The 25675-nt window shown below is 42.6% G+C and overlaps 2 protein-coding genes across 3 annotated transcripts in view; both read right to left on the reverse strand.

Moving 5' to 3' along the window:
* The window catches only part of LOC111141691 (U-box domain containing 5), a 35552-nt gene extending 10445 nt beyond the window's left edge, over positions 1–25107 (reverse strand). Inside the window, exon 1 of one of the 2 annotated variants that reach the window (XM_022494449.1) lies at positions 16258–16278. The gene's annotated coding sequence lies outside the window, so the exon portion shown is untranslated. Of the gene's footprint in view, positions 1–16257; positions 16279–25059 lie in introns of those variants that run through there. The other variant, XM_022494452.1, reaches the window with a different exon arrangement.
* LOC111141690 (FAST kinase domains 5) lies at positions 14057–25113 on the reverse strand. The gene is made up of 2 exons (XM_022494448.1): positions 25060–25113; positions 14057–16877 (listed from the first exon to the last, which is right to left on the reverse strand). The coding sequence occupies exon 2, from the start codon at positions 16838–16840 to the stop codon at positions 14399–14401; it is 2442 nt and encodes an 813-aa protein (XP_022350156.1). The 5' UTR covers positions 16841–16877; positions 25060–25113; the 3' UTR covers positions 14057–14398.
* Between the last annotated feature and the right edge of the window lie 562 nt (positions 25114–25675).

The raw sequence follows: 25675 nt of genomic DNA on the forward strand, positions 1-25675 counted from the left end.
CCAAGGAAACAAAACACTTCTGGAAAAGCCAGCCCAAAGGGCCAAAGGAAAAGATGATAGTGACACAGAGGGTGACATAACTCATGTGCAAGTGCAGGGCTGGGTGGGTCCTGAGCAGATGGTGAGGTCAGCCACCACTGCAGGCCGTCCTCCTCCCAGCTTTGTCCTGATGGGACAGGGCTTTGCTAAGAACAAGCAAAGAGACAGAAACTGCGTTATTACATCAAAATACGGAGAGGTGGTTGAGATGAGTCAGATAAAGGGCCCCTCGTCTATAATCACCACCACCCCACTGTCCACGTCTTAAGCCTTTTCTCTCTCCGACTTTCAGAGACAAAAACAAACCCACAGAGAAATACTGTCAGCTCCCTGAAGTATTTACCTGATTTCCCAGTGGGAAGCACTGATTTCACTAACCTTTACCTTTCTTCCTATCTCCTTGTTATCTTCTTGGGACACTGCATACTGTGGGCTTCTAACTTTCATTTATTCTACATATCATGAAATTCATTTCTCTGAGAACTTAAATGCCAGGACCAGAACAAGCCGGGCAGCGGGGGGTGCTCTGGAAGCCATGACGAAGGGCTTATCTGTGAGTATGAAGGCAAATGGAAAAGTCTTCAAAATTATCCAAGAACCCAATTCAGTCGTAAATGGCACTGTGAAAGGAAGTTGCCCAGAAGTGACCACCCTCGGGACTACCCTGCCCTTTGCCTTTAACACTGGCTCAGCTATCACCCGATAGTCCGGTGGTCGGACTGGAGAGGTGACCAGAATGAGGGCAAATAGGGCCTCCAAACTTCAGCTACCTCATAACTTTAAAAATCCCACTTCAGACACCTGAGAGGGGAGACTCTGACTGTCCCTTCAATCTGTAGGACAATTTACAAGGTTTTGTCTGCACTGGGTCTCAGCCAACACAAACAACTCCTAGTGAGTCATGAGACAAGGACCCTCTAGTAGCAAAACACAATTCTGGCTAGAAAGGCACATATATAAAATGGCTTAGAGGGGGGCGCCTGGGTGGCTCAGTGGGTTAAGCCGCTGCCTTCGGCTCAGGTCATGATCTCAGGGTCCTGGGATCGAGTCCCGCGTCGGGCTCTCTGCTCCGCAGGGAGCCTGCTTCCCTCTCTCTCTCTCTGCCTGCCTCTCCGTCTACTTGTGATCTCTCTCTGTCAAATAAATAAATAAAAATCTTTAAAAAAAAAAAAATGGCTTAGAGGATGCCCTCAGTTCTAACCTTACTAACTGGTTAGCCCTCAAGTGGATACTAATGTCCTTAGTTTACAGATGAGGACACTGTGGCTTAAAGAGAGGTGAAGCCAGCTTCTAAACCTTCCAAACCACGCTGGTTACTATGTACTTGGACATCATTTACCTGGAAGGATTTACCAGGAACTTTTTTTTTTAATATTTTATTTATTTGACACAGAGAGAGAGACAGCAAGAGAAGGAACACAGGCAGGGAGAATGGGAGAGGGAGAAGCAGGCCTCCCACTAAACAGGGAGCCCGATGCGGGGCCCGATCCCAGGACCCTGGGATCATGACCCAAGCCAAAGGCAGACACTTAACCACTGAGCCACCCAGGTGCCCCAGGAACTTTTTTTTTTTTTAAGATTTATTTATTTGAGAGAGAGAGAGTGTGTGTGTGTATGCATGCAAGCAGAGGGACGGGCAGAGGGAGAGAATCTTCAAGCACACTCCCCACTGAGGGTGGACCACCCCCTCCACCCTGAAGCATGGAGCCCGACATGGGGCTCAATCCAATGAACCATTAAGTCATGACTGGAGCCAAAAGCCAGAGTTGGATGTTTAACTGACTGATGCTTAACCCAAGAGCCCCTTACCAGGAACTTATATGGATACTTTGCAACTTTGGGGGGTTTTTTTCCCCTCTTACTTAGGTCAGACTTTCATACCATTCATTTCTTAAAAAATCAATTCTCCCAAACCTAAATTAATGTGGCTATCCTCTACAATGTAGAAATTTGGAAACCTTGACCTTGACTGCACCTTCCATGTACTGGATCAAGCCTCAAGTTGTTTTTCTAGGAAAATCTTTAGACAAGCTAGCTCTCTATTCAAGCATCTCACCTCACGAGGCTTCTCAACCTGAGAGGCTGTTAATGCCATTAGCCAAATATTAAAGCGTATGGACCTACAGCTGACCATAGTTTACTTTTTTTCACAGCACTTATCAAAATCTAATTTGAGAGAATATTTAGAGAGACTGTTCAGTCCATCCACAGCAAATTCTCTGTAATGCTAGCCTAAGCGGCATCTCTCGTTTCCTGCCTGGCCCCCCAGTGGCTGCTGCATTCATATCCCACACCAACATCGGACAGACTGCTTAGCAGTATGGACCCACTGCTGGAGCAAAAATACATGTAATTTGCTGATACGAACTTAGTGGCCTGTCTGTGAAAATTCATAGGACACCAGAGTAGCACAACACATCAATGAGCCGGGAATCATAACTATGGTCTCTATAATGTACCCCCCTCCCCAGCGCCGCCTCAGGGCAGTGTATGGGACCTTCCTCACGTTCATACACAACCATCACCACACTCCTCACCCCGCCACCAAAAGCCTTACCAACTATTCACTACTGTGTGGCCCATGATCAAGGAATTTCGTAAGAAACACCTCTATGAAGCTGACTGCTGTTTTATTAGGTTGTCAAGATGATTCTTCTTTACTCTGCATAGTATCTTCTCTTTGAGACCCATGAGAAAATTCTCTCTGGTGTTAGTACTAGGAAAAGTTGTTTCTTCCTATCAACTCAATATTTTATGATACGAACATGAATCATATATAATTGATCATGATCCTTTCTCTATTTTGGCTGCTGGAAAGCTCAGAATAAATCTGTGGCCCATCCCTCTAGATTTCCTTGCCCGAATTTTTCAGTTATTTTTATGTCATCATGTATATATACTTTGAAAGCTAACTTAAAATCATTATGGAACAAGACAGAGTACAATTAAGAGAGTAAAATTAATAGAGTAAAACTGCCCCTACCCCCCGCCCCACCGTTCATGTTCTCTCAAATAAATAAAATCTTTAAAAAAAAAGATTAAAAAATCTTAAGTCAATTTTTGTCTTAGTATAATTTTGACTTTTTTTTCTTTTTCTTTTTCTTTTTTTAAAGATTTTATTTATTTGACAGAGAGACAGAGCAGGACGGCACAAGCAGAAGGAATGGCAGAGAGAGAGGGAGAAGCAGGCTCTGCACTGAGCAGGAAGCCTGACACAGGCCTCGATCCTAGGACTCTGGGATCAGCACCGGAGCGGAGGCAAATACTTAACCACCTGATCCACCCAGGCACCCCTTGAATTTTCTTCTTAAGGGGTCCTCCATGTTTCTTGTTAAGATGGCTTTTAGTAATAGGATTCTTTTATCTCATTAATTATTCTAACCAGTTCTGCTATATAGAGGAAACTTTTTCACTTGGATATCTATTATATGTTCAGCTATCTTATTAAAACAATTGATTTTAACAGATTTTCAGTTTATGGGGGGCAGTGGTTTCCTACAGTCTCAATAATAATGACAACCTCTTTCTCAAAACGGTGACTCTTTTGTCTCCCACCTTCATTAGTAAGAACTTCCAGAATTACATGAATAACAGAATTACCAGGCTTGTTTTGTCCCATTAGAAAATCCTTCTAGGGACGCTGGGTGGCTCAGTCGGTTAAACGGCTGCCTTCGGCTCAGGTCATGATCCCAGCATCCTGGGTTTGAGTCCCACATCGGGCTCCTTGCTCTGCAGGAAACCTGCTTCTCCCTCTGCCTCTCCCTGCCACTCTGCCTGCCTGTGCTCTCTCTCTCTCTCTCTCTCTCTCTCTCTGACAAAGAAAGAAAGAAAGAAAGAAAGAGAAAATCCTTCTAGTGTATCAGCTTTGAAATAATGCTGATTGAAATATTCTTTTTATGTTAATAAAGCATTCTAATTTCCAGAGTTTTCTGAAAATCAGGGATAAGATTTCAATTCTGATTTCCTCTATATACTGAATTTTATTATTTTTATTATCTGACAGACTAATGAGAGATAGCACATTTTTCTAATTTTAAACCATCCTTTCATTCCTAGGATAGGCTCTATTTGGTTGCAGCAGATTATTCTTTAAATGTTTTTCAAATTCTACTGAATTTGATTGCTCATATCTAATTTTAGATGAGATATTATTGCACATTCATATAACATTTATAAGCCCTGTGCTAGACACTGGAATACAGAGATAAAAGTGAAATGGTCAGGTGATGAAACTATTCTGTATGATACTGTAATGGTAGATACATGACATTAGGCATTTATCAAAATCCGGAGAACCACAGAACACAGTGACCCTTAATTTTCATGAAGTTTCGTTAATAATAATGTACAGATATTGGCTCACCAAATATAACAAATGTAACACACTAATGCAAGACGTTAGTAATAGAAGAAACAGTATACAAACAAGAGGAGGTACACAGGAACTCTCCATATTATCTGCTCAACATCTCTGTAAACCTAAAACCACTCTAAAAAAATAAATCCTATTTTTTTTTTCATTTTAAATCTTTTTTTATAAAAAAGATTTTACTTAGGGGCGCCTGGGTGGCTCAGTGGGTTGAAGCCTCTGCCTTCGGCTCAGGTCATGATTCCAGGGTCCTGGGATCGAGCCCTGCATCGGGCTCTCTGCTCAGCAAGGAGCCTGCTTCCCTTCTTCTCTCTCTGCCTGCCTCTCTGCTACTTGTGATCTCTGTCAAATAAATAAATAAAATCTTTTAAAAAAAATAAAAGGTTTTACTTATTTGAGAGTGAGAGAGAGCACAAGCACAGGGTGGGCCAGAGGGAGAAGCAGACTCTGCGCTGAGCAGGGAGCCTGATGTGGGGCTCAATCCCAAGACCCCAACACCACAACCTGAGCCAAAGGCAGTTGCTTAACCAACTGAGCCACCCAGGCACCCCTTAAATCCTTTTTCTTTTTTTTAACCTTTTTTTTAAAGTAATCGCCATACCCAATGTGGGGCTCTCACTCACAACCCCAAAATCAAAAGTCACATGCTCTACCGACTAAGCCAGCCAGGCACCCCTAAAAAAAAACAAAGCCTATTAATAATAAGAAGAATGGTGGGGAAAGCAATGGAAACAACTTAAACAACTGGAAATCAAACTGGAACATATGACTGTGCATGGAAGAAGAGTGGCAGAACCTTCTGAAAACACCTTACAAATGATAGTATCCGTTTCTTTGGCTAATCATGATGTCCAAACTGCAGGATTCTACAGGAGCTTGGCTGCCATCGAGGTCTTCATGTGATCTTATCACCTCTCTAGTTCCAACACCCCTGACCTTTTAAGGTCAAGTGCCTCCTGCCTTGATGCTTAATCCAGAAAAAAAGAATGGCTCAGCTCCACATATGAAAATCCCAACAGCCTCACCCAGGAAGACTCTCCTCAGCCCTGCCTGGGAAACGGCCATGTTACCTGAACTCTTGCAAATACTTAAAGTATTTACGTATACATTTACTCCGGTAAATACTTACAAATGAGAGCCTCCTTTTCCAAAGCTGGCATCTAAGAACAAGAGAGACTGGGTCTGAGTATAAATTGAGGGCCACAGATCATGCCTCAATTGCTCTGCAGTTCAGAGAAGTAGCCTGGAGCCAGATAATGGAGGCATTCTAAGACGGCAAGATTAATATAGGTTTATAAGCAGGTAACAAGTCAATTTTCATTACAGAATTTTTTTTTTTCCTTTCTTAAAGTATTTCAGATAAAAAGGTAAAGAATATAGGGGCGCCTGGGTGGCTCAGTGGGTTGAAGCCTCTGCCTTTGGCTCAGGTTACGATCCCAGGGTCCTGGGATTGAGCCCCGCAACGGGCTCTCTGCTCAGCAGGGAGCCTGCTTCCCCCCCCCCCCCCCCCCCCGCCTCTCTGCCTGCTTCTCTGCCTACCTGTGATCTCTGTCTGTCAAATAAATAAATAAAATCTTAACAAAACAAAACAAAACAAAAAGGTAAAGAATATAGTAAACACTCTTATACCCACCATGTAGCTTTAGCAGATATAAACATTTTTGCCATGTTGCTTCTCATTTCAGTGTTAAGAACAAAATTGAAAAGATACAAATAAAACCCACCACTAATCCTATTTCTTCTCCTTTTTCACCAAGAGGCAAACTCTATCCGAAGTTGGTGTCTCTCATTCGAATCAGTATTGGTACATGTGTATCTATAAACAGCATGCAGTGGTCTTACGTATTTTTAATGTACCTTAATGACATTATATTCTATGCACATCATCTCACAAATGGCTTTTCCATTCAGCATTATTATTCTAAGGTTTTCCGTGTTGAAATGTGGATATCTAGTTTATTCATTTTAACTTCTTCATAGTATTCAATTGCAGGACTAAAACAGTTTATTTTTCAATTGCCCAAGCATGTTATTTGTAATTTTTTTACTGTGAAAAAAATGCTGTAATAAATATTCTCTGTAAGTTTTCTTGTGGAAAGAAGAAAAAGAAAAGAAAAAATAAATGAAATGGATGAAATGGTCCTGTCCTCGTCTTGAGGCACAATGGACTTCCTTCCAACAGTGACTACAGAATATAAAAGTTTGAAACAGCTTTCTGCAAATGACATTCAGAGTAGGGAAGGACAGCCTAGGTGAATGTTTTCAATCTGTAGTTTTGAAATCAAGTTATGGGTTGAAAAAAAGAAACATTAATTGAAAGAGAAGATAAAATGTCAAAATGCACATAATATGGACATTATTTCATGAAACTTTTTTTTAAGGATTTTATTCTAAATAATCTCTACACCCAACATGGGGCTTGAACTCACAACCCCAAGACTGAGTTGCATGCTCCACTGACTAAACCAGCCAGGCACCCCTATTTTATGAAGCTTTTGCTTCAATTATATACAAATACATATAACAAATTATATTCTAGGTCCAATATAAAATTTCTTATTTTGGCTCTTGGTGAAAAAAAATGCAAAAACACTGGCCAAAGGTATTTGGTCCCCAAAAATTCAGGGAAGAATCCACAGGAGTAATGTCTGAAATGGAGACAATGAAGATGTATGCCTGACATCATGGACAGCTCTGAAATGGGACAGAAACTTCCTAATAATGGTATGATGGACAGTATGTACTTGACTATGGGAGTCAGGAGGCAAGAACAGGAATGGGAAAGACACTAGGGATGGGGACCAGTAACGGTCAAGGCATAGAGATGGGACAGTGAGGCTGGTTTAGGAAATGCTGAATATACCACTTAGCTTCTTAGAACAGGATGATGCAGGGCTGGAAACACAAATACAGATGGGGAGGGCCTTGGATGTTACGCCAAGGAGCTTAAGACTACCTGTGGTCTGAGGTAGTGTTTTTCTCCCAAATTGCAGATCAAGAATCAAGAACTCACATTACTGAAACAAAACCAGAGTGAGTCTGTTTTTTTTTTAAATTAAGAACAGAGTCAGAGTGCACCATACATGAAGATGGGCAGTGTTTCATGAAACTTCTGAAATGTATAATTGAAACTATATTTCTTCCTTCCTTCCTTCCTTCCTTTTTCTTTTCTTTTTTTCTTTTTTATTATCTATTATTCTGAGTTAAGTAATCTCTATGCCTGACATGGGGTTCAAACTCACAGCCCCAAAATCAAGAGTCTCATGCTCTACCAACTGAGCCAGCATCATCAGTCTGGGTTTTGGTATAAAAGGCATTTCTTACTAAGGACTGTGATTTAAAAAAAAAAAAAAAAAAAAAAAAAAAGTTTGAAAGCTACTGGTCAGAAGGAAGTCATAGAAGGCTTCTAACCAGACAAAGAAATGACACTAATGAAAAACCTGCCATTAACCTCCTAGATGACAAATCAATTCTGAACCACTTAGAGGCAATTCACCCTTCAAGGGGTTCCTGCTATCTTTTTTGTACTACATGAGAGGCTATCTTTGCAAATGGCTTCCTGAAGGCATCAAAGTACAACTACTAAGAAATACGCTAGCAATCTCAGTTTCTCCCTGGGCTTTTTCTTCCTTTAATTTTTTTCTTTTTGAGGGAGGGGTATCCTTAAAGAGAAGGAAGGAGGAAAATGAACTACTATAACATATTACTGTCTCACAAGGATTTCAAAGCTACCTTCAAGGAAGTAATTTAAAAAAAAAAAGTTTTTTTGTTGTTGTTGTTTTTTTTGTTTTGTTTTTAAGTAAACTACACCCAGTGTGGGGCTCAAACTCATGACCCTGAGAACAAGAGTTGCATTCTCCAACAACCCAGCCAGCCAGGTGCCCTGAAAAAACCTTTTGCTTCTAAAGATTTTAATTAAACTTTTTATTTTAGGATCACAGCAGATTCACATGCAGTGTAAGACACAATACAGAGATCCCATGGACCCTTTAAGCAGTCTCCCCCAATGATAACACCCTGCACAGCTACTGTACAGCGTGTCACCGGCAGGAAGCTGGTAACAATACACTCCATGATCTTATTCAATTTCCCCAGTTTACACGTACTCATGCACGTGTGTCTGTGGATTCGGTTATATGCAATGTTATCACATGTATAGATTCATGTAATCACTACCACAGTCAAAATGGAGAACAGTTCCATCACAAGAATCCCTGGTACTGCCCTCTAAGAAGCCTTTTACTTTAAAGATTTTAAAGTAATCTCTACACCCAATGTGGGGTTCAAACTCACAACCCCAATATTAAGAGTCAAATACTCTACCCACTGACCCAGCCAAATCCAAATACCCTATTATCACAGAAGTCTTCAAGTTCTTTACCCAGATATAAGGCAAAAACTAGGCCCAGGGTCAACTCAAGAGTCCAGTGTATCTCACTACCCACACCGGAAGAAACACTTGAGTGACATGTTTATTCTTGGTGTACCTGCCACTTAAATGATAAATATGACTAGGTACAAAAACTGCAGAAGTATGTATGTGTATATATAGATAGATAGATGGATAGATAGGCACAAAATATCAAAGGTATTATGATCACACACCTGTCAAAAATTTGTATCGGGGCACCTGGATGGCTCAGTGGGTTAAAGCCTCTGCCTTCAGCTCAGGTCATGATTTCAGGGTCCTGGGATCGAGCTCCGCATTGGGCTCCCTGCTCGGCAGGGAGCCTGCTTCCTCCTCTCCCTCTCTGCCTGCCTCTCTGCCTACTTGTGATCTATCTCTGCCAAATAAATAAATAAAATCTTTAAAAATTTTTTTTTATATCTAAGGGGGTGGCGCTCAGTCGGTTGGGCATCTGACTCTTGATTTCAGCTCAGGTCATGATCTCAGGGTCCTAGGATCAAGCCCCACGTGAGGCTCTATGCTCAGCTGGGAGTCTCCTTGAGATTCTCTCTCCCTCTTCCACTGCCCCTACCCCCCTTGCCCACACTCTCAAATAAACATAATAAACAAATCTTTAAAAAAAATCTTTATCGGGGCGCCTGGGTGGCTCAGTGGGTTAAGCCTCTGCCTTCGGCTCAGGTCATGATCCCAGGGTCCTGGGATCGAGCCCCACATCGGGCTCTCTGCTCAGCAGGGAGCCTGCTTCCCCTCCTCTCTCTCTCTCTGCCTGCCTCTCTTCCTACTTGTGATCTCTCTCTCTGTCAAATAAATAAATAAAATCTTTTAAAAAAATCTTTATCTAGGAATATGTACACATGATAAGTTTGGGAAGTAATGGTGGCCATGCAGAAACTTAAAATATGCAACATCAGAGTGGTGGGCTACCCGTTTTTCCCTTTTGTGTGTTAAAACTACATGTAAGTAGTTAAACAACTGGACTGGGTTCCTGGGGTTGCAGGATGACACCAGAGAGGACGGAAGGTGGATCAGAGTATTTCTGGCATCTGACAGTTCCTACAGGACTGGATGGCCAGATGGAGACAGACTTTTCTCCTCTGCTTCCCAGTATGCAGGCTGATTAAGGGAGTGCAAGGGAAGGGCTGAGAAGGGGTCCAGGGGTTGGGTGATCGACCACATGGTCTATCCAGGACCGACAGTTTTTCCAGAATGTGGAACTTTCTGTGTTAATACCAGAAAAGTTACAGGCAAACTGGGACAAGTTGGTCATCCTATCTGGAAGGTTTCTATATGTGCACTTCCTTGGAGCCTGAAGCAGCTAAGTAAACCTTTTAGTGGTAAGGACTCAGAACATGGGGGTAGGGAAGTATGGAGGGATGATGCAGAAGAGAATAAGGTGACCATGACACTTTCTGAACACTTGAGCATCCATCTTCCTTTGGCCTAAAAAGAAGATGCCATAGCTGAGTTACACAACCTGATTTTTGAGTCACACGAAAATGTAATGGAAAGTAATTCTGGCAGATACACATATTTTAAAGACTAGGCTCAAACAGGTTACAGGGGAAAAAAGGGAAGAAAAGATTACCTGTCAAATAAGAGAAAAGCATTTAACCTCAAAGAGTGGGTGGAATACCAACGCACTGAGCAATTTTATAAATTGGGCACTTCAGCTTTTAAAGAAGTACATCTTATAATTTCTAAATTGAGTTACTTGTCCATCCATGAAAAAAATGTGACTTGTATTCATTTTCTCAGAGCTGGTTAAAATGAAAGATAGCTGTCCAAGCACATCCCACACAGTGATCCACCAGTGAGAGGTGCACAGAAGACCAGGACACAGGGGTGCACCCAGAAAAAGCTTGCAGTCCTATATGCTTGGAGCACCCTTCAATGGCTTAATATGTGCAAGGCACTCTGCTAGGCACAGGCAGACACAACGTCTACTTTTAAGAAACTCACAGGCTCAAATCAAGGCACAGGTGGGTCTCTTATGAACAAAGCATTCTAATACCATTTACTTATCACCTTAATAGCACGGTCTGCAAAATTCTACAGAAACCCAAGCGAAGCAGCCATGTTCTCCATGTATAAACCCGACTACTGGACCTTACTGCATCTGGTCTTGCCTCTCTCCTGAATGCTCAACTTATCTCTGACTACTAGACCCTTTCCTCAACATGTTAAGTCTCTTCTGCCCTCAACAGCCCACTCAAAAAAATCTTGCCTTGCTACTGAGTTTTTTTTATGTTGCTAATTTAGCAAATAAAAATAAACACTGCACACTTAGATCTGAAAATCAGATAAACAATGGATTTTCTTCTTTTAGTGCAAGAATGTCCTGTGTACTATTTGTGACATATGCTAAAAAATTATTTATTGCACATCCAGCAAACTAAGAACAGAAAGGAACTTCCTTAACATGATAAAAGGGTATTCATGAGAAACCCACAGCTAATATATTCAATGGTGAAAGACTGAAAGAATCCCCCATACAATCGGGAACAAGAGAAGGATGCCTACTTTTACCACTTCTATTCAATTTCATCTAAGAAGCTCTAGCCACGGCAAGTAGGCAAGAAAAAGAAAAAGGTCTCCAAAGTGGAAAGAAAGGAGCAAAAACTACCTTTATCCACAGATTATACGATCATATATACAGAAACTAGTACAGAATCAACAGACACACACAAACCATTACAGCCAATAAAAGAACTAGGCAAAAATGCAGGATAAAGCATCCATTTCTAAACATTAGCAATGAGCAATTCATAAGGACGTTAAGATAAAAATTCCATTTATAATGGCATTAAAAAGAATAAAAATATTTAGGAATAAATGTGACTGGGGAGGTGCAAGACTTATACACCAAAAACTACAAAGTATTGCTAAAAGTGAAAAAGATCTAAATAAATAAAAAGACATCTCCTGTTCATGGTTTAAAGACTTGGTATTGTTAAGACTGAAAGATGCTAGGGGTGCCTGACTGTCTCCGTCGGTAGAGCATGTGACTCTTGATCTCAGGGTCATGAGTTCAAGCCCCACACTGGGCATGAAGCCCTTTTTAAAAAAAAAAAGAGAGAGAGAAGAAAAGTAAGATGCTAAGCATCATTAGTCACTAGGGAAATACAAATCAAAACCACAATGAGATACCACTTCATACTCACTAAGATAGCTATTTAAAAACAAAAAACAAAAAACAGAAAATGTGTTAGGAAAGATGTGGAGAAAGTGAAATCCTAATACATTGCTTTTGGAAATGTAATATGGCACAGTCACTGTGGAAAAGTTTGGCAGGGGGCACCTGGGTGGCTCAGTCAATTAAGCCTCTGCCTTGGGCTTGGGTCATAATCCCCAGGGTCCTGGGATCAAGCCCCAAGTCAGACTCCGTGTTCAGTGAGGAGCCTGCTTTTCCCTCTCCTTATGTAGCTCCCCTTGCTTGTGTTCTCTCTCTCTAATAAATGAATAAAATTTTAAAAAATAATATAAAAATAAAATCCTCATTCCCTAATCAACTGATCAGCAAATCTTGATTCTCTTCTTCCAAACATCTCTGAAACTCAGACCTTCCATTCCCATTCTGGTCCTCATTAGCTCTCACCTGAACTCTTGCACACATTTGTGAGATATTCTCCTTAATAGATTTCATGCAGGGGCACCTGGGTGGCTCAGTGGGTTAAAGCCTCTGCCTTCAGCTCCGGTCATGATCCCAGGGTCCCGGGATCAAGCCCCACATCGGGCTCTCTGCTCAATGGGGAGCCTGCTTCCTCCTCCTCTCTCTCTCTCTGCCTGCCTCTCTGCCTACTTGCGATCTCTATCTGTCAAATAAATAAATAAAATCTTAAAAAAAAAAAAAAAAACTAGATCTCATGTATCCCGACCCCCCAATCTAGTTCTATCCTTTTTAACCTAACAGTCTAAACTCCTTTAGAGGCACTCCAGCCCCTATAGACTTGGGCGCTTTAGCAAGACCCTAAGTTGTGACCCAGATCCACTCTCTCTACCCCCACCCTCTGCCTTCTTTCCACGCCAACTCTCCAGCAGTGACCAACCACTCTAAATTCCCAGACCATACTCACTAACATTATCATCTCTGTGCCACAACTCATTCTAGGCACTGTAGAGAAATTAGTTAAGTAGACACAAAGGGCTATCTTAACTCAAAGGGCTATCTTCCAACAGGGAAACCAGTAAGTAAACAGAATAATTTCTGATACTGCTGAGTGCACTGAGGAAAATGAAGCTGAAGATGACAGAGCACGATCGAAAGCCAACAGGGGTAATGTTTTGGCATGGGCAGGGAAGTGGACTTTGAGAGGAAACCTGAATATTGGTGGAAGGGATTCTTTTTAAAATTCTCAGACCCCAAATGTTTATACAAAGGTTACTTGTATTAAGTAGCTTACATACATACAGGATCCATATACACAGAATCTATATATACAATCTCTTTAGCTTGTGCTCTAATACGACAAACCTGAAGCCCACTAGACTTCCTAACATAATTCATTTCCTTCTTGTCTGAGCTACTTATCACGAAAAACATTCTGCCTCATCATCAGATACGGGAATCGCTGGCCCGAGAGGCATTCACTTAATTCTACTCCTCTCAGTCCAACTTTAGGGAGAAAATATTTGGAGGGAAGGGTAGGGAGACAGTTTATACAAGAGAAGTAGAAATGCAGAAGAGGTGGGGCTAGAAGAGGACATTAAGCTCACTAATTCTGAAATGGCTCTTGTAAACGCAAAGAACAGTAACTAAGGACAATCAACCAAATCTAAATGAGAATGAAATTTTAATATTATTTATTTATTATTAGATTTTATTCATTTATTTGACAGAGAGAGGTCACAAGTAGGCAGAGAGGCAGGCAGAGAGAGAGGGGGAAGCAGGCTCCCCGCTGAGCAGAGCCCAATGCGGGGCTCAATCCCAGGACCCTGAGATCATGACCTGACTCTAACGCAGAGGTTTAACCCACTGAGCCACCCAGACGCCCCTGAGATTTTAATTTTAAAGGGAGAAGAAAACATGCATGGGAGAAAAAAAATCCTGAAATGTAAACGAAGTTGTAAACGATTCTCTTTTATTTATTTATTTTTTAATTAGGCTCCACATCTAACGTGGGGCTTGAACTCCCGACCCTGAGATCAAGAGTCACATCCTCCACCGACTGAGCCAGTTACATGCTACAAGAGTCTTATTTTAAAACAAAGTATATGAAAACCATTTTAAAAAAATCGGCTTTGACAATGTCTTGACTACACTTTTATCTTAAAAATTCAAAATCATCGTGAGGTGAGGCCAGTCAAGAGAGTAAGAAAAATATGATAGGAATTACTTGGAAACAGGGCACAGGAAGAGGTTTATTAGTCACCTGCACAAATTAGCAACAACTTGTCCAACTGGGCCAGGTTACAATTAGTTCACAGTGACACTAATTTCATTCTGCCATAGACAAGAGCACAGCTACGTCTCCTCAACAGAGGATTTTATTACCAAACCCATATTCTGGCTTTTCGAATGGTCTCCCAACCTTATACAGCATGCCTCCACAGCATCTGTGAGTAACAACGTCCCTGAGAGCCCTTCAGAGAGCAGAGGAGAACACCTTCTCGTGGAGGAACATCAGCTTTTCTAAGCGAGTTCGTTTCAGGAGCGGGAGCCACTCCCAGTGGAATAACTCGACCACGCGGTACCCGAGCCGCTTCAACTGCCGCCTCTTCATATTGTGCAGCCCGAGCAGATCCCTGGAACCGTAGCAATACTGGTTCTTGTTTGTCAACTGAATAGCCAGCTTCACTTGTGGGGCCTGCAGGCAGGCTGGGGGATGAGGGCCCGCCATCTCCATGGCCCCCAACCTGCCTGCCACACTGCCAGGGGAGCTCCCCAGTATGGCTGCCTTCGCTAATATCCCTGCCTGCTGCTCAGTCTTTGGCTCAGTTTCTCTCTGGAAATGTACTCTCGATTTCCCTTTTAGTAGCTGAGTCATCAAATCATCTGTAAGGCTGACTCCCACGTGCTTCAGCCTCAACTTGGCTTTATCTTCAAGTGGTACGGCTTCTTCGTTAAATGGTAATGGCTTCATGTTAACGTCAAGCTGGACCTCTAAGTCAGAAGACCGGGTATGAGGCAAAATCATATGGTGTTTGATGTACTGGGGCCCGCCCAACATGTTTTCCAGTAAAAAGAGAGCTTCTTGGAATTCAGGCTTTGAGCACATATCCTTCCTTGCTAAATTCCACAGCATTTCCGACCCCTCTTGCTGAAGGTGAGCAGTAAGACGATTGCCTCTGTAATCTAGACACTCAACGCCGACTGTACCATCAAGAGTATACAACTCCTTAGTGAGTTCAAACTTAGTTCTCTCCTGAGCTAACCTGATGAACTCTGGACTCAAAGCAAAGTTGATGAGCTCTAACGGAAAGTACTCAGAAAAGGCCAGGCCCAGCAGGCAGGTGAGCAGGTGTTCTGGGTATCGACTGAACTCAGGCATCTTTCTGTGAATCTCATTTATCAGACTAGAATAAAACTCTTCTGTATTGGGTGGCTTATAATTCAGAGTTCCAAATGACCACAGAATCTTGGCTATGTCTTTACTTCGACAGAATGCCACCCGAGGCGGCAAAGAAGCAGCCACAGCATTCATTAGCCCTTCATCCAGGATGCGTAAGGCTGAGCAAGCAAGAGTCAGGTGCATGACACCCTGAACTCCTAGAAAAGGAATTCGCTGAGGAGCGATCTGGCCAAATTGCTTCATGAAATTTACGTGATCCACATGAGTGAAACGGAACATTTTAAGAATATTCACTAAGGCATAATTACTCAGATGCTGCATGTCAGCACAAGCCAAGTCTCCAAGTTTCCTCATGACATATTCAGAGAGACCACTGCTTGATTTGAAGAACCCCAAACAGATTGTACCAATCTCCTCTAAATTGATCGAGTCTATATACTTGAGAATCAACGATTCCAGTTTTTGCATGAGGTCTTGGGGTACCTGACGACTTTCACCTATAATATAAATTAGGTGAATCAGCTGGGACAAGGATAGATCTTTCCAATGCAAATTAAGGTAACTAAAAAAGATTTTCAAAAACCGAGGTACTTTGCGGCCCAAGTGCCGCCAGAGGTCAGCCACCAAGAGAAGCTGATCTAGACTCATCTCCCACACCTTCCTGCAAAATCTGATTTCATACACATCCAGCACTGAATGGGAGCAAGGGATTCCTAAACTGACAAAGGCTTTCAAAATATTGATCAGATCTGGGACATCAAAGAGCTGTATGTTTTTCACACTCAGCTGGCAGAGCGAAGCAAAGCTGGGACTGGACAGGACAGCAGGGTGCCGCTCTGCAGGCAAAGAGCTCAGCTTACACAGATAATCAGCAATGACTTGAGGCTGGAGATTATCTTGATAAACACTGATTTTGTGCAAAATTAATTCACCTTCTGAAACGGAAAGGGGCTGACAAGTCTCTGATCTGTTATAGCTGTGGAGCTGGTACTCTGGTCTTAGCTGTAGGAAACCTCGGGGGTCTTCAAAGGAATCAAACACTTCTACATTGTCTTCAACAATGCCTGTGGGCCCAGGGGAGCCTGGCTTCCACGTGCTGGCCTGTGAGGCAGAGACCCCGCTGGATTCCGAACCTGGAAGGGCACTGCTGGTTGTCAGGAGCCTCCGAGAAGTGGAAGCGCTAGGAATGTTCCCAGCTTTTTTGGCAGGCTCGCAGAGGCCGCTGTGTTCTGGAGGCTCCTGTCCCCTCTGCCAGGCGCTGCTTCCCACATTCCAGTATGTCACACTCTGGGTGGCACTGCAGGCAAAAGGACTGCAAAACGCTCGATATCCTAAAGGTTTTAATAACTTGAGGGTGGCTGCCGTTCTGGGGTCAGTACAGATCGTTCTGGCAGTCAGAACACAGTCCTCACAGGTTTGTCCAGGCAATTTCTTTACATGGTGCTGGATTAGAGCTGGACGGGGAGGCGTTCCACAGAAACTGCCTGGAAATCTTCGGCATATCGCAAGAGCCATGGGTCACAAATGACTGGGCCAGAATTGGTGCCAGATACTGAAAAAAGGGTAGATGAAGAATAAGTGGCTTCCACCTATCACAATACAAAAACGCACACATTTTAAGAAAGGGATTAAGCTACCCTGCTGTCCACTCGAATAAGTTCCATGCCCAAACCACAAGCCAGCACACATCAAGGATAAACTCCTTCTCCTGGATCTCAAGGCATAAGGGGCCCACTTGGAGAATAAGAACTTTGGTAAAAAGCTGCTGTGCTGACTCCGAAAGTAAAAAGTGGGATTTGGTGTAAAGTTTAATTATGCCCATAATAACCCTCCTTGTCCCTAAGGTATGAAGCTTTTGATTACAGAATTGTGTTCTCACGCTGCTCCTACACCTGTTACAAGATGCTTATTCTCCTCCCCAGGAGGCTTACCAGATATTGAATCACTATCACAGAGAAGTCACGCAATTGGTACATATATTCAAAAACTCCTTTTGGCGGGAGAAGGCAGAAGGCTGATGCCCCCTGCTGTCACTTCATGGGTGGGAAGCAAAAAGCATCTCAGAGTTGGGCTGCGGGTTCAGGGCACACCAGTTCACCGGCCTGCCCCACTGACACGCAAGGGAGCAGCACAGCTCTCCTCTGGAGGTGGCTATTAGCAATGTTGTCAGTGGTCAGGCATGGATTACCCTGCCTCTGAGCGTCGCAGTCCCCACTGTCCCCCGAGGTAGGAGCCATGAAGGGCTATAAAATGGACTCTGCGAAGCTCCTGTTTTTGCTAAAGGCTTTTAGCTTTCCCTACACTGGAGAAATACCAAAGCCTGACAAGCAAAACCCAGTGAGCCCTGAGCTGCCAAGATGTGGACCAGGTAGGGTTATTGCTGCACATGAGCAAGTTCTGAGGGTGTCAGGGTGACTTTCTGAAATTCCTGCACAGCTCTCCTGTCAGCCCTTCCCTCCAGAGCCCACGGCAGGAGAACCATGTGGCCACAGGGCATGCCCCATGGCTTTGTTCGGGCAGTCCAGCTAAGCAGGCTTCTCTGGATGGTAGGAATGTATGCTCTGATTTCTTTGTGAACCACAGCAGAATTTTATCACACTAAATCCTTAGATACTTAGTTCTTTACCATGGCCTGTAGACCATTCTCTCTACTATGTTTCAATCTCTGGGTCCAGATATTACAGACCAGGGGTCGGCAAACTATGGTCAACAGGTCCAAATCTACCCCTCTACATATTCTTTGGTAAAGTCTTATCTGAGCATAGCCAGGCCACATATTACGTATTGTTTATGCCTGCTTTCTCACTACAAGAGCAGAATTGAGTAACTGTGGCAGAAAACGTATGGCCTGCCTGCAAAGCATAAAATATTTACTACATGGCCCTTTATAGAAAAAGTTTGCTATAGACCATTAGTTTATTCCTATGAATGCAGATGGCCAACTTTTTAAAAATTAGAAAATATTAGAAAAGTAGTACTGAAATAACTTTTCCTTTAATAGTTAGAGATAACTAAAGATTTATGCCTCAAAACAGTCACTACAAATCTCAACCAATATTGCACTACAGGCATGGTAGGAACAAAAGAGCAAGTAATAGAACTCTCCAGTTGACAGAATAGGGCTTTTTTTTTTTTTAAGATTTTTAATTTATTTTGGGGGGGGAGGGAGAGAGGAGGGAGGAAGAGAAAGGTTTAAAAGATTAAAAATTAAAGGTCTAATTAATTAATTAATTTAATTACTTAAAATTTTAATTAATTAAAAGTAAGGTTTAAAAGATTTAAAAAATTAAAAGATTTTTAACTTGGGGCGCCTGGGTGGCTCAGTGGATTAAAGCCTCTGCCTTTGGCTCAGGTCATGATCCCAGGGTCCTGGGATCGAGCCCCGCATCAGGCTCTCTGCTCCGTGGAGAGCCCGCTTCCTCCTCTCTCTCCGCCTGCCTCCCTGCCTACTTGTCATCTCTGTCAAATAAATAAATAAAATCTTTAAAAAAAATACAAATAAAAGATTTTTAATTTATTTAGGAGGGGAGGGAGAGAAGGGCAGGGGGAGAGGGAGAAAAAGAGAATGTGAGCAGGGGAAGGGGCAGAGGGAGAGGTAGAGTATCTCAAGCAGACTCTTCAATTAATGCCGCACCCCACCTCACGACCCTGAGATCATGACTTGAGCTGAAACCAAGAGTCCAACGCTCAACTGACTGAGCCACCAGGGTGCCCCGACAGAACAAGGCTTTTAAGAAGACCTGCTTTAGAACCTGGAATCCATATTTGGCTCAACATAATTTGCAACTAAAGCCATAAACTGTCAAATCTGTAGACCTTCATCTCATCTTGAGAACTAGCTTGAAATAACAACAACAAAAGACAAAACATTTTTTTTTTTTTTTACAAAATAACTGTGCTCTAAAAAAAAAACTGAGACGCCTGGCTGGCTCAGTTGGTAGTGTGTGACTCCTGATCTCAGGAGTTTTAAGTTTGAGCCCCACACTAGGTGTAGATTACTTAAAAATTAAAAATCTTTAAAAAAAAAAAAACAAAAACCTGAATACAATTCAAATGTCCGCCCAGAAGTAGAGGGCTGGTTTACAGGGTAAGTGTGTTGTAGGGATCAACATGAGAAAAAGCACATACAAATATTCAGTGGAACAAACTGAACACGAATGAGTGCCAGCACCTAAAATATTTATATAAAAGGAAAGTAACTATATAGCGTTTTATAACTATATAACTTTTCCCCCTTTTTATTGGCATTGAAACTTTTTTTTTTAATTTTATTTTTATTTTTTTGACAGACAGAGATCACAGTAGGCAGAGAGGCAGGCAGAGAGAGAGGAGGAAGCAGGCTCCCTGCTGAGCAGAGAGCCTGATGCAGGGCTCAATCCCAGGACCCTGAGATCATGACCTGAGCTGAAGGCAGAGGCTTAACCCACTGAGCCACCCAGGCGCCCCTGGCATCGAAACTCTTAATACAGAAGAGTATATAAATTAATTTAACAAATGCCTTTATAAATAATTTTAAAAGCACTTAATTTTAAAAGCACTAAATAACTTAAATTACTTCAATAAATACTACCTAAGAGTACTTAATGAAATTATTGTGCATGGTCCTTAAATGAACAAAAGAACCATTTCCTCGAACATCAATGTTTGAGTACTATCAATTCTGTATTTTGAACTGATTCTGTACTTTGAATTAACGTGGCTCTTTCTGATTTGCAAAAAATACAGACTAAGCCCCAAGATGGAAAAAACAACAGCCAAAATCATTTTAGGGCTTCCTCTGTGCCAAGCCTAGTATACACTTTTTATTTATTTTTGTTGTTTTGTTTTTTAATTATCTTTTTTTTTTTTTTAACAGATTTTATTTATTTATTTGAGAGAGAGAAACAGGGCAGGAGTGGTGAGGGGTGGTGGGAGGGAGAAGCAGACTCCCTGCTGAGCAGGGAGCCCTACACAAGCTTGATCCCAGGACTCTGGGATGATCACCTGAGCTGAAGGCAGATGTTTAATCAACTGAGCCACCCAGGAGCCCCCAGTATACACACTTTTTAAATCTGCATTAGTTCCAATCCTTACAACCTCTCTGTAAGGTAGGTCTTATTATCTCTATATTGAGAATGAGGAAAAGGACACTTCACAAGATTAAGAAACCTGCTGAAGGTTACACAGCTAAGGGATGGAGTGGGGTTTGAGATCAAAGATCGTCTGATTCCAAAATTCACATTGTGGGTGTACTCTAGACGAGAGGAGGAGTCAGATTCCATATAAAAAGGAGGGGAGGATCCTGAACAATCATAGGGTTTCCAAATGTAGGGGAGCTCGAGCGTTAGAACTGGATGAACTCAAAAGCCCCTCACCTCTAATAAAGGCAAACCTCGGAGGTAATGTTGTTTGGTTCCAGATCACTACAATAAAGTGAGTGCTGCGATAAAGTGAGTCAAAGGAATTTCCTGATTTCCCAGTGCACATAGTTATGCTTATACCATACCATAGTCTGTCAAATGTGCAACAACATTATGTCTAAAAAACACCAGACATATCTTAATTATAAAATACTACTAAAAAATGCTAACCATCATCTGAGCTTTCAGCAAGTCATAACCACGGATCACAAATCACCATAACAAATAAATAATAATGAACAACATCTGAAATATTGCAAGAATTACCAAAATATGACATGGAGATAGGAAGTGAGGAAATGCTTTTGGAAAAATGGTACCAACAGACTTGTTCGACCTTCATAAACCTTCAACTTGTCATACACCTTCAACTTGTAAAAAATGCTCTCTCTGTGAAATGCAATAAAGTGCAAAATGAGCTATGCCTGTCGTCTAGGATCCACGCTATCACTATGGTTTGTTTATACCACTTACGAAAAGAACATAGAGAAGACCTCAAAGACCAAAATCTACAGAGAGGAATGGATTTACAAGATATCCCCTCATCAAGGGAAGAAAAAGTAACACAACTGAAGACCTGAAAGTCAGCAGGAGAGATAAGGGATCCCGAATCTCAACACAGGAGAGAAGCAAAAGGAAATCCCGAGATAATGATGAAGATCCCAATACTGGAACTGTGAGCAGACATAAAGTTCCTGCCAGAGGAAGTAAATATTACCAAGGAGAGGAGATTTATACTTCTGAGGAATAATCTGGGGATGGACAAGCAATTGGTAGACAGAAAACAAAGCCAGTAACAATAGTGACAAAAATTATCAACTCCGGGAAAACAAAAGTTGTGTAAGACAGAAAATTTTATATTATGCTCCCTACTCAGCTATGAATATTTACATAATCTTATTGATATAAACCCTGAAGATCAGCTTAACCAAAAACTATAAGCAAACTATATATGGAAGATGCAAGGAGGGGAAGAAGAACGGGGGACTGGGTAGTGACGCCAAGAGCCACAAAGCCCATAATAAAGAAGCCAAAGATTTTATAGATATAGATACTTCCTAGAAATCAAGAAACAGCAACACAATTATTTAGAAATATACTGATAAATGTCAAAAGAAACAGAGTAGAAAGTACCTCCACAGAACAAAAAAGGAGGGGGAAAGAAGGAATTAATATTTAGTGTTGTAAGTTCCATCAAACTATTGGATTGTGTAAACCATGTCCAACTTTGACAAAAATTAAATTTGCCAAATGCATGTACTAACAGGAAATTAAGGTATTTTTCGAGAAGACAATCAGTGCTCAAAGAAAGTAACCTTACGTTCTAAGGAAAATGTTGAAAAGCTTTTCTAGTCCAAGCAATTCCAATTGTCTACAAAACTTCTTTAAGGATGCCCAGTAACAGAAATGACAAAATAATCGTAGAAGCGTGCAAAGCCAACTGCAAATGGCAAATAGGAGGTACTTACCTTTTCACCATGCAACTTTTAGCATAACTGTATAGACACTGTATTTACATACATAGGTCTGAAATATAATCACTTTAGAAGTCTGGTCTTGAGTACTGTGGAAGGAAAGGAAAGAAACGAAGGGAAGATACAGAACCAATAGGGCAGAACAGTAAGGAGAAAAGGCACGACAAAGGAGAGGTTCTCCTTTGCCCAAACAGAGAAAACACAGCTGAGTTAGTTAGTTCTTCTTTCCCTAAGAACTCCCAGAGAATCGGTAAGAAAGATGGAAAGGGAATACTGTGAGATCCCCAGTCAGTACCTACTGATGCCTTCTCTAGAGGTTCAAAGACATCCGACATCAGCACAAAGCTCCTTTCTTAGTTTAAATGTATAAACTTAACTATATGTACATCCTGCTCCTCATCTCTTCTTTAGAGGTCCTAACAAACCAGAATGAAGCCTCAGAGACCCCTGGCACTGCCCAACCACCCTGAGCAATGGAATTTCGTAGGAGTGAAGACTCTTTCTTACCTTTCTACCTTCCAGATACAGATCTGAGCAAAGCCAAATAGTTCCACTTAAACTATAATCCAGAAGTTAGAGGAAGGGAGCCCGTCGGAGGAAGACAGCCATGCTAACTGTAGGTTAAGTCTATGACACTCTCAGCATATTCAATTCACCAGTTACTGGATCTCCTCTCTGAATTCTGATTTCTGTCCTTTTGCTACAAAGGTTTAACCCCTCATGTCCTCATAAAATAGCCACAAATAAATGGATACTTCAAATTCTAATCTTGTCTTAGCAAAAAATTTGTTGCGTAACCGAGAATTAAAACAAAAAACTAAATTTCTCCATGTGTTGAGAGTCTACCAAGCTTTAGTGATGTCTTAGAGACTGACCTAAGGACCCTTAGCTGTTAATGCAAATGCTAACTGGGCTAGACTCTTCTGTGCTTCAGTTTCCACATAGGAGCAAAGACTACAAGAGAGGGATCTACTACTATGAAGGTCAAACACTAGTGCTAAAGTGTTTGGGTCAAGATAAGTATCACCTAGAGTTAAGCCAAACCAAAACCAAGTCTAACAGCCCATCCCCTCCACTTTGTTCCAGTTTCCACTTTCTTTTCTTTTTTTTTTTTTTAAGAGAGGGAGAGAGAAGAATCTTAGGCAGGCTCCACACCCAGCACAAAGCTCCACTGAGGCTAGATCTCACAACCCTGAGATTAGGACCTGAGCAGATAGCAAGAGTTAGACACTTAACTGACTAAGCCACCAAGACGCCCTCTAGTTTCCATTCTTATTGGAGAAAACAGCACGTCACAATTAACTGTGAAACTTTTTTTTTCCCCCAGCTTATATAGCCCTCTCCTCCCCTTCTCTAAGCCTCTGCTATTCCTCTATCAGAATGGCAAGAAGCGCATGGGTAGAAACAGTCTGACAAGACCCCACAGATGATTTTGTTAGAGCCACTGCTCTTAAAGGATTCACAATGCTTTATCTAGAAAATCTCCGGGTTTAACAACAGAGAGCAGGCACTCATATCCTCTCAGACAGTGAGAGTGGAGCTACCAAATCCTTGCAAGTAAAGAGAAATATCTGCATCCAAAGTCATGTCAACTGGCCAACTTAACCCAGTACTTGGTTTTAATCTATTCTAGGCTTGCAAGGCTGAGCAGTACAGTTTTTCAGACAGCTGAAGGGGAAACTTCAGAATTCTCTAATATAAAAGTTGACTTATTTGCATGATGAATGACAAGACCCTGCTGGGAATCAGAAAAATAACCCAATGAACAGGGAAGAAAATCATACAGTCAAATAAACTAGGCCTGCACACTGCCAAAGGCCTCACTTTCTCCGCTGTAACACTGAGTCTTCAGATTTTTATTTTGGTCTACTAGACAGTAGTAAACTCATCCCAGAGCTTGCCTGAGGCCATTCAGAGCAGTGAGTTGTAGAATCCAGTTCTGGAGAAGCCACTGTTTTCACTATCCACAAAATGTGAGCAAAGTGCAGAAAACGGGAATTAACATGCCAGCTGCAACAAATGACTAGAGCAGGGAGCACCAGACACATTTAGGAACACCTAAAGCGCTTGGCTACCAGCTCCATAGGATGAAGCACTATTCAAGGTTTACAGTGAGTGAGCAATGAAGCCTGGTCTGAGTGAGTGGATGAGTAACTGGTATATAGAGGGCCCAAGGCTCCCTGAGTCAGGACAGAAGAGCTGTGTCATGATTTGCACAGAAAGAGAAAGGGCAATTATTTTTATCTCTGGATAGAAAAGGGAGGAAGACATCAATAATACCCTTAGTTAGGTCTGGGCAACCAGAAACCGTCTGTTAAAAATGGGGAATAGGTATACATCTTATTGATATTTACTCAAGACTCAAGTTGACCCAGTGCTAAGCAAAATACTGGAGGATTTTGCGGCTCAAATTGTGGCCTGCGGAGCAGCGGCATCAGCCTCACCTGGAAGCTGGTCAAGAATGCATAACCTCGGACCCTACCACAGACCTACATCCTCAAATCTCCAGATCCCCAAGTGATTAGCACGCATGTGAAAGTGTGATAAAGAATGCGGCAAAGCACCTCGCTGCATTACGCCAACAGCCCTGCGAGGCAGGCAGTTGTTATCTCCGTCTCCCAGAGGAAAAGTCAAGGTTCACACGAACCGTCTGCCCAAGGTCACAGAACTCTGAAGTGGCGGGGTCGCCGAGATGCTGCCTAAAGCGGGCCTGCGAAAGGAGTCCGCAGCCGGGCCCAGAAGCGCGGAGTCCGGCCTCCACACGCCCGGGCCTGCGCCGCCCAGGACGGGAGAGACGGGCCAAGGGCCAGGTGGGTAAGGAGAGGCCGCCACGACCTCCTCCCCGGCCGCCGCCACTCACCTGAGCCTGGCGAACGCGGGCGCCGCAACACCAGACCCCGGATCCCCGAGCCACCACGACTACTCCCGCAACACCCGTACCTCAGAGCCCCACTTCCGGCCAACTGCCCGCTACTTCCGCCTGCTACGCTAGTGACGGATGCCGCCGAGGCTCAAAAGACCCTGTCAGCGTTTTCCAAGGACGTTTTCCAGTGGAGGTCCTTGCTAAGAGGACGCGGAAGCCTAGGACCTGCGGAGGGGGGAACAGCGCCGTGGATGAACCGCTCTGGAAGTCGCTAAATAGGCTAGACACTGGTTCGAATCCCAGACCGCCACTCAGGCTTTTATGGCCTTGGAGAAGTGACATTAACTATCTAAGCCTAGTTTCTCAACCGTATAGTGAGGATAATCACGCATCTATAATAGAGATGCATCGATGAAGTGCTCTCAGGAGAAGAGTTAGTGAGCCTGTTAAGAGAAATGCATGTGAGGAGTTGGAGCTGGAGGAGGCTTGTGCTATGGCTGCTGAGCCAGGGGCATCATTAATCTCCCTGAGTAGGCTTACACCTGAGCGGCTCTCAGCAACTAAGCAAGGGAGAGATCCCCCAGGAGGGCCTGGTCCCAGACTGCTGTTCTGG

The sequence above is a fragment of the Enhydra lutris genome, unplaced genomic scaffold, assembly GCF_002288905.1.
Source record: "Enhydra lutris kenyoni isolate GAN:26980312 unplaced genomic scaffold, ASM228890v2 scaffoldscaffold6, whole genome shotgun sequence".
Lineage (NCBI taxonomy): Eukaryota > Metazoa > Chordata > Mammalia > Carnivora > Mustelidae > Enhydra > Enhydra lutris.

Coding starts and splice junctions, on each gene's coding strand:
- LOC111141690 (XM_022494448.1), bottom strand. CDS start 16,840: ATGGCTCTTGCGATATGCCGAAGATTTCCAGGCAGTTTCTGTGGAACG.